At 35.6% G+C, this 10,170-nt stretch overlaps 1 protein-coding gene across 2 annotated transcripts; it reads right to left on the reverse strand.

Moving 5' to 3' along the window:
- Positions 1-1,256: 1,256 nt before the first annotated feature.
- polr1d (RNA polymerase I and III subunit D) lies at positions 1,257-9,318 on the reverse strand. 2 transcript variants are annotated; one of them, NM_001003888.1, is given in 5 exon segments: positions 1,257-1,594; positions 6,673-6,755; positions 7,297-7,373; positions 7,459-7,556; positions 9,268-9,318. In NM_001003888.1, coding segments are annotated over 5 exon segments (339 nt in total). In that variant the 5' UTR covers positions 9,304-9,318; the 3' UTR covers positions 1,257-1,549.
- Between the last annotated feature and the right edge of the window lie 852 nt (positions 9,319-10,170).

Raw genomic sequence — 10,170 nt, forward strand, 5'->3', positions numbered from 1 at the left:
AATGTGTTCCTGATTTTTTTTTAAATAAACACATATACCAATTTTGGTTCTTGCAACACATTTAAAATAAAGTTGGAACAGTAAAGCATTTACCACTTTGTAATGTTGCCATTCCTTTTCACAACCCTTAAAAAAGGTTTAGGGGCTGAAGACACCAAGTGATAAAGTGTTTCAGGTGTAATTCTGTCCCATTCTTCCTGCAAACAAGTCTTAAGGTGGACAACAGTACGGGTTTTAATTGTCACAATTAGCGCTTCAAAATGCACCACACATTCTCTATTAGAGACAGGTCAGGACTGCAGACAGGCCATTCAAGTACCTATATTCTCTCCCTCCGCAGCCAGGACTTTGTAATGTGTGCAGAATGTGGTTTTGCATTGTCTTGTTGAAATGTCCTTGGAGAAGGCGGCAGCATGTTCTCCAAAATCTCAATGTACTTTTTTTTTTTAGCATTATTGATGTCATCCCAGAAGTGCAGGTTACCTTTGCCAACATCACTGACGCAGCCCCATACCATGACACACCCTGGCTTTTGGACTTGGTGCTGGTAACTGTCGGGATGATTCTTTTTCTCTTTGGTTCGGTGCACGATGTCCAATTCTTCCAAAAATACCTGATTCATCTGACCACAGTAAACGTTTCCACTGAGTGATGGTCCATGCCACATGCCTCCCAGCTCAAAGAAGTGGACGGCGCTTCTGGACACTGTTAACACAGGGCTTTCCTTTGGCACAGTACAGTTTTAACTGGCATTTGTGGATGAAACTACATATTGTGGTACTTAAAGGTTTGCTAAAGTAGTCCTGGGCCCATGTGGTGATATTTCTGATAGGTGAATGACTATTCTTGATGCAGTCCTGAATGACAGGAGAGGGTGTATATTTAAAAATGAAATTAAGTTGGCCAGACAAAATATGAAATATATATTTTGTTCATATTGTCTGCAATGAAATACAAGTAAAAAATGTAGATATCACTATTTACTCTTTTAATTGTGTTCTATACTGTGCCAACTTTTTGTGCTTTGGAGTTGTAGATACCTGATTACCATTTACATGTTTCACTAAAATGTTGGCAGAGCCTGAGCAACAAGTGACTAAAACAGCCAGCTATGTGAAAACCTTTAAAGTGTAAAAAAAACTCACATATAAACAATGCAAAAGTGTATCACTGCACACATAATGCCACACCATGCAGAACAGATTAATAAAAAGGAGTGTAGACTAGTAAAAGTCATCATTTTTATACCATTTTTATTTTTCAGAAATGGTATACGTCAAAATAAATGATCTGCATTCAAAACAGAAACTTCCTCATTTGATGCATCATTTTAAAAACATTCCTAATTTTTGATCTTATAGCATACTTATGATATTCTAAAATAAATATTCTGTTGCTATTATTATGACTACACTGCATGACAATTTACCAGTGTCCACATGCTCACAAAAATAAATCTCACTGATATACAAGTTCATACATACAAAACATTTCTACAACTTATATTTTGGGAACGTCGCTCAGCATTCGCCAAGTGTTGTTGTGCTCTTCATGTCATGGATTCTTCTTGCTCCTTGAATTCTTTCATCCGTGCCTGTTTAAATCAAAATACAAGAGAAAGATGTTGGAGATTTGATGGGTTTTGCAAATACCTTTACAATCAGTGGCTGAGAACATCGCATTTAACTATTGTAATTTTATATTGAAGAATTAAATGTAATTTACCCACATGGTCAGGACAACCTAATGGAATTGTCTGTATGTGTTTTTTAATGTCCTTTCTCAGGGGCATAAAGGGTTTTTCAAAAATGTAATCTGGATCAAATTGGTCTAGATTTGGAAATCCCATGTTTTGCCATCCAGACTTAACTGATCTATCTTACTTTTATGAGTTTTTAAAGGAACATTGGGTTGGGTCACCGTGATCCAGTCACCAAATTTCAGGATTACCAAATCCTGTTTTACCAAAGCCTTAAATCAGTGGTTCTCAAACTGTGGTACGTGTACCACTAGTGGTACGCGGGCTTCCTTCTAGTGGTACACGGAGGAATGAAATATGTCATGTACATGCTACATATAATTCAAAATTTATTAAAAATGATGTATATAATATGCCATATATTATATATAGGCTATATTTCAGAGGTAATCTGCCAGGTTTTTTAACTGTGCAGAGTTGTAGCTGCTTTACTGGGCCAACTACGCTACTGTATTTCATTGCTGCTCATTTTGGTGGTACTTGGAAAGACAGTTTTTTTCTAAGGTGGTACTTGATGAAAAAAAGTTTGAGAACCACTGCCTTAAATGAAACCACCACCACCACCACCACCACCACCAACAACAACAACAGGTAGGCAAAATACCAGTGGCCACAAACAGCCATTGTTTGTTTTAATGGTAAGATGCAATCAATGTTTGCAATGAAAACATTTTACATCGTTTAGTTTGTTCTAATACAACTCTGCTTTGATATTTTGTTGTTGTTTACCGTATCTCATTAGATGTGACATGCTTCATATAGGTTTCAAATATGAAGGAATTTATATATCATCAGTAACCACCAAATTTGTGATGATTCACTTAAAAAATAAAACTTCAAAAAATTTTTTTATTTGGTTAAAAAAAATCCCCCCAAAAAACCCCCACAACTGATTCCACCCTTCTGATGGCATCAGGATAATCCTGTTTTTTTTTTTTTTTTTTTAATCAAATAGATCTCAATCTGAATTCAAAGTTTTGAATAACCCAAAGGACAGGTTCGATCCTAATCAAAAGATTGCATTAAATGGTCTTATCTTAACTCAAAATCCCTCTGTTACTTAAAAAAAAAAAACATTTCCAAGATTCAAAATCATAGATTGGATCTACTTTCGAATAACTGGACCCTGCTGGGAAAAGTGAAAAACAACTTTAAGATTAATTTGTTCAAAACCCAGTAGAAATCTGGAGTGTTTTACGTTTCTGTAAAGACCAGGGGCCTCATGTTTGAAGAAAATCATACTAAAACATTGTGTACGCACAAAGCTGTAAACGTGCAAAAAATTCAGATGTATGAAACACTGCGTACGCCGAATCCCACACATATTCTCTTTGTACATCCGAAGTAACGTGAAACTGAGCGCACATACACAAGCGCAAAACCCCTCCCTGCCTCCTCCCCCGTATGAATATGGTATTGACTCTACTTTGGCAAAACCAATTGAAAAAGCAATAGCAAAAGTAAGCAAAAATGAGAAACTTTGAACAAAATGTGAATTGGAGGTGCTCCTTTCGGAGGTAGACCGAAGAAAAGTGGTGTTATTTGCAAGTTTGTCCTCCGGAATAACAAAAGATAAAAAATATGGGAGAGTTTAGCTGACGCGGTTAACGCAGTGGCATCTGAATATCGCACTGTGAGTGAATTAAAAAAGAAATGGTCCGATGTAAAGGTGTAAAATTTTGTAGTGTCTATTTAGGCTAGTGCAAATAGCAAACCTCATTGGAATTAGCTAGTTGAGTGATTCACAACCATCATCGTTTGATTGATAGAGACAAAATAACTAAAGAGAGCAGCAAACAGCAGCGCGAGTGGCGTAGCTCGTAAAGCGTATGGCAACATGGTTTGACACATTCAATCATGAACTCGGCTCGAATCCAGCGTCTGATGAACTCATTCTTCTTCTTTCCCCCACTACATATCAGATTTTGCCTACTCTTTATCACGAGGAAGACAAGTAGGAATCATTAATAAGTTTGTGTATTATGTTAAGCGCATTTGAGCATCACATATTATTTGCACATTTATTGAATGGAAATGTTTCTGGTTCACGTATGCAAATTCATCTTCAGATGGCGCCTTTATAGCAATGTGCGTGCAGTCGATCGCTCCGAGTACATTGGGAAAACCGGCAATCGCTGCAAATTGCGCTTTACTGTTTGGCTGGTCAACTGCATGGCATGGAAACCTTATATACCTGCTAGACATGCGGATGCAATACAGCTGCCATTGCATGGCTCAAAGATACTTTGTAGAGTGCAATTTAACATAATTGCCTCTAGGAGTCGCCAATGGAAATACAACAAACACACACAGGAAATGCACGTACGCCAGACATGAAGTTGGCGTGGACGGTGGACCAACGGACATTCTCACGTTCATTTCATCATTGGTAAATCCAAACGTGAGCGTGAAATCTGGCGTACGCAAAGTTTTTGTGCGTACGCAGTGTTGATACATGAGGCCCCTGGATCCAGAGCACAAATGCAATTGAAATGTCTTGCATGCACTCACACACACAGACAAATGTGTGACTGCCACAGAGAACATTTTATAGAAAAATTCATATATGAAGGACTAATACTGAAGGCCAAAATGAACATGAAACAAGCACACACAGATGTCTCTTTTTTTCTTCTGAGTTTCTTCTGTTGAACCTGAAGGAGTAGGTTGTTTTTACATGACATCATTGGTGACGACAAACACTCATATGAAGGGCAGGAAGTGATTCTTCTACATTGAAATCACTATCAAAACATCAAAATGTTTAAGTTTTTTGTTGTTTATAATTGCTTAAATCAGCCAAAATGATAAATGCCGAACGGCTTTTACAGACTTCCAAAAGTTTTTGCTCATAAATGTGGAAAATTTCAAGAAACTAGCTTTAAAATGAAAGAAAAGGCAGCATGTATTAAACATTCATTCAATACATCTATCTGTACAAATGTTTTTTGAATGCGATAATTCATGTGACAGCACCAGTAAAGATTATAAACAGGTCTAGCTATGTGTATTATATGTTAATGTGTTATATAAAAATCAGATACAAACACCACCACACTTATACAAAACCCAGAAAAACATATGAATTCCTCTGCCATATTATTGCGGGAATTAAATCTTTGTCTTGTTTTGCAAGATTCCACATATTTACTGGTGTTTCGGCCGTAACCTTAACATCTAGAGTTGATTGTTGATGGCAAGTTGACCGAACAAAAAAGAAACGCTACTGTTGCGAGCAAAACTAGATGCTTATTATTGTGGAGCACTGTTTACCTCTCCACAAAAAATAAATAAATAAATAAAAAGATTACTATGCGTAATGACGACGTGCACCCATGCTTTTCTATGCTTTTATCAGTTTTTTTTGTGTATAAGGATGTCTGGAAGATATAACATTATCTGCATGGAAAGAAAATATAGTAATTAATAATAAATATGTTTTTAAACTACACTATAATAAAGTGTATAATGTGCACAACTCTTTGTTAATGAATGCTACAGAACACTGTAGTATAGTTAACTGATAAACTAATACTGTAATGTATAAACTGGTGCATTGTGGTGGTGTATAGTGTAGAAAACTGTTGGATAATTTGTTTATTACAACAGGGGTGTTGTACCACAGTAACTATATAGCCTAATTGCATGTGACAGTTTAATTCAAATAAACATTATAGCATTTATTATATTTTTCCATGTAATAGCTCACAGTATCTACTGCCTCGATTACAGGCAATATATTTGAGTTCAGTAGATAACTCGGCCCTCATCATGATATAAGGATCATGCCCAACATATGTGTTTGTTTTTTATTTATATCTCTTTTTGAAATATGGTATAAATCGCAAAAATAAGGACTTTGCCCTATGTTTCCCATTCAGTTTTTTACTTCCTGTCCTCCAATTTAACTTTGTGTATCACGAGAACCAGTTAATTACAAACAACTAAAGGAATGTTTGAGGATTTTAACTATATCCTATGCAATAAAAGACTAATCCTTGCATTAATAGATTGACTTTGTTTTTAACTAACTGCATAAACTTATGCTGATGTGTTTATCCTCATATAACCTTATGTGCTTAACCTTATATAATTTTGCTCCATAACAGCTGTGCCTTTTTGTGAATGATAATCGAGAAGTTAACTCCTCAGTACTTGTTATCAATGAAATGTTACATCTTTTCTTCCAGAGTGTGCTCATTTACAGGAACAATAACGGACGGGAGGGGCTCAAGCTCACTCTCTTGCAGGCTCTGTAATGTGTTTGCGTAACTTTTTCTGTGCAGAATTGCTGTTCTGCCTAACAACTGATGATTGAACTGATCTGGATGGAAGATTTTTCTTACTAAAGCGCCCCGGGGCGGGGCTAAAGAGAAATCGGCGATATATATTTGGTTGCGACGGTTAGGGAGTGTTGTGGAACGCGCACATGTAAACCTCATACTGTAAAGGGTTTATTCTGCAGCCCAGAGCGCTCTGTACGCTTTATCCATTTGATTCATTAAATTAATTTAAACTTATTTGAAGCCTCTGACCAATCTTTGAACCTGGGGGACTAGTGGAAAGTCCAACACAACCTATATACCGTATACTGAAGAACATTGGAAATAAATCAGCCACTGACTTCTATAGTATTTTTTTGTTCCTAATATGGATGTCAATAACTATGTTTACATCCAAAGATGCAGATTACATGCCAAACTGAATGCGAATAAAGCCAGATTTTCATCCAATGAGTGAGTAAATAGTGAGAATTTTTTGTTTTTGTGTGAACTATCCTTTTAATTTTGCTAAAATCATTGGTCTTACTTTTCCCAAAAATGTAATTTCAATATATTGTTCGGTCCTTCTAAAAATTAAACTATAAATTGTAAATAGACTCAACATGTTGACGTTGTGCATTCAAGTCCTACCTCAAACGTTTGCAAAACATGTTTGCAGACATCTGTCAGATTGTTCAACCCATTGCGCAGAGGTTCAGATGCTGGAACTCCATCTGCAACATTATTCATAGAGCTAATGAACACTGTTCACTGAAAATGAACATGTTCTAATCAATGTGCAGCAGCCATATTATACAAAAATTACATTTACATATCAGACAGACACTTTTAGAACAACGCTAAGTCTGAATCAGTGTTCTGGTCTAGACCAGTGGTTCTCAAACTTTTTTCATCAAGTACCACCTCAGAAAAGAATTGACTCTCCAAGTACCACCAAAATGAGCAGTTTTGAAATACAGTAGCGTAGTAGGCCCAGTAAAGCAACTACAACTCTGCACAGTTAAAAAAAAGTGGCAGATTACCTCAGAAATATAGGCTACATGTCATATATGGCATATTATATACATCATTTTTGATAAATTTTGAAATGTGTGTAGCATGTACATGACGTATTTCATTCCTCCGCGTACCACTAGAAGGAAGCCTGCGTACCACTAGTGGTACACGTACCACAGTTTGAGAACCACTGGTCTAGACAGTTAAAGCCTAGTTCTGCCTGCTTTTGAGCAAAATGCTAACTGTCAGATATCACACCTCGCGTCTGTATCCTGAAGTTGATTTTGCTTTCTGATGGGTGTGTGATGCTGTATCCACAGAATTCCACGTCCTGACTAAGGAAACAAAGTTAAGCATGAATCATGTCCAAATAATTTACCATGGCTTTCAGAAAGACATAAAACACATAGATTATCTTACCTCTTCATGATCATGTATCTGAGGGAGTTTCCAAGTGTGTGATCCTCTTCATTGAGCACAAATGTTACACAACCCTCATCTGCTCCATCCGTCCGGACCTGTTTGAAAGTAGAAGATTTGATCACAGGTCTAGTTGAGAGTTTTAGTTTGAATTAATCGAAAATCCGATTTCGATTTTGGCTTCAAACGATTATGAAAAAGCATTAATCGAGATAAACGATTATTGCATCATATACCGCCCCCTTTCCAGCTGAACACATTTGTGTAATAAACAAACGAGTTGAGGATCAAAAGACACATGAAAGAGAAACCATTAAAGAGACAGCGCACTATTCCTGCTGCCGCCTGTTTTTATCATTAATCAAACAAAACAAGAAAATCCCTCGCTGCTCTTGACCGAAGGTTTTTTCTAGCTAAAGTTTTTTTCTTACAGTGAAGATGCTTAAAGCACAGTTTGTTTCATATTTTTATTCTATTGTATTTATTTCTCTTTCCTTTGCAGGGTGGAAAATAACTGTATGTATACAGTTGAAGTCAGAATTATAAGCCCTCCTGAATATTAGCAACCCTTTTCCTCCCCAATTTCTGTTTAATGGAAGGAAGTTTTTTTAAAACTTATTTCTGAACATAATAGTTTTGATATCTCATTATTTCTAATTACTGATTTCTTTTATCTTTGCTATGATGACGTACATAATTTTTTTCTAGATATTTTTCAAAATGCAAGCATTCAGATTAAAGTGCAGTTCAAAGGCTTAATTAGGGTAATTTGGCAAGTCATTGTATAACAGTAGTTTCTTCTGCAGACAATCAAAAAATATATAGGGGCTATTATAGACTTTAAAATGGGTTTCAAAATATTTAAACCTGCTTTTATTCTAGCCAAAATAAAACAAATAAGCCTAGAAGAAAAATATTATAGGAAATACTGTTAAAATTCCTTGCTCTGTTAAACATAATTTGGGAAATATTTATTTAAAAAGAATTCTCAGGAGAGCTAATAATTTTGACTTCAACTGATAATCATTTTGAATAATCGTGATTACAATTATGACCAAAATAATCGTGATTATGATTTTTCCCAAAATCGAGCAGCCCTATATATATATATATATATATATATATATATATATATATATATATATATATATATATATATATATATATATATATATATAAAGCTGAAATCATTGACAACCATAGTAACGTAGGTAAAACAAATACAATAGAAGTCAATAATTACAGGTTTCTTCTTTGATGTACTAAACAGAAGAAGAAACAAAGCTCAGAATTCTTTAACTAGTCAGCTTGCCCAGAGCTGTCCAAACACCTCGTGTGTGTCAAATACAGCAATATATAACTGACAGTGTTTTATCTACGTCGAGGTAAAGTTGGATTAACATTCGCACATTTGTTCAGTCACAACGTGCGACATGCCCACTATTTATTGTTTAACATGGTACTTTTAATATTTGGTCTGAAATCACATGCAAGTATGACATCAAACCTTAACAGAGAACAAAGTTGTAACTTACTTTGATAGTCATTGGCTGCAAATATGATGTCACTACTTAGTATTAGCAAAGAATATATTTCTGTAATTATATTATTGTGATAATATTAAAAATATACATGAAACTTTGAACTGATACAAAGAAGTGAAAGCATACTGGAGGGAAAAAAAAAACATTAGAAAGCCTCATTTGGCCAAAAATTGTCAAATATTTAGGTTTTACACCAACACGTTCAAGCATACTGAATAATACAAACGAGATTATAATAATACAATGCGTAAATCAACTCGTTTACCATCTCCAGCGCGTGTTTCTGTCCAAGCTCAGCCATGCTGCGGTTGCTGTTGATCCACGCATGCGCAGTGTCGGTAATGTGGTCTGGTTGCTGACGTGTTTCGGCAGCGACAAAACAAAAATAAAAGATTTCTTGACTTAACAAGAAAACAATCGAAACATAATTTGTACGACCTTTATGTATAATCTACTAAATCTCTTAATCGCTGTTATATTTTTTATGTTGCCCTTTTCTCTATCAATTTCTTTGTCTATTATTTATATCCTCTGACCAGATAAGGTATTGTTAGGGCCAGAAAGAATCTGCGGACATTTTTTGCTTTTTCTGTGAAGAATTTTGTAAAAATCTGCGGATTTATGTGTTATGATTTTAGGAGTATCATCAATAAAAACCTTAATATATGAAATAAAAAAAATAATACAATTTTAACTTTTATTTAATGTTTACAATGCAAATCCAATTAGATTCACTTATTTAGTAAACAAAGCAAGTCTCTCATATAATTTATGTACTACAGGACAGAAAGTATTACTTTAGAAACTATTGTAAATAAATTATGAACATTTTAATATCACTATTATTACTTCACACCACACAGAAACGCCAACTGAGCCAAGGCTCGAACCAGTGACCATCTTGCTGTGAGGCGACAGCACTACCTACTGCGCCACTGCTTCGCCGCGATATTCATACTTATATTCTTAATTATGCCCTCCTTCAATCTGAGAGAAATCAGCCATATATATCGTGCTTTAGCCTCACAGCAAGAAGGTCGCTGGGTCAGTTGGCATTTCTGTGTGGAGTTTGCATGTTCTCCCTGCGTTCGTGTGGGTTTCCTCCAGGTGCTTCGGTTTCCCCCACAGTCCAAAGACATGCAGTATAGGTAAATTGGGTAGGCTAAAT

The sequence above is a fragment of the Danio rerio genome, chromosome 14 (genome assembly GCF_049306965.1).
Source record: "Danio rerio strain Tuebingen ecotype United States chromosome 14, GRCz12tu, whole genome shotgun sequence".
In the NCBI taxonomy this organism is placed as follows: Eukaryota; Metazoa; Chordata; class Actinopteri; order Cypriniformes; family Danionidae; genus Danio; species Danio rerio.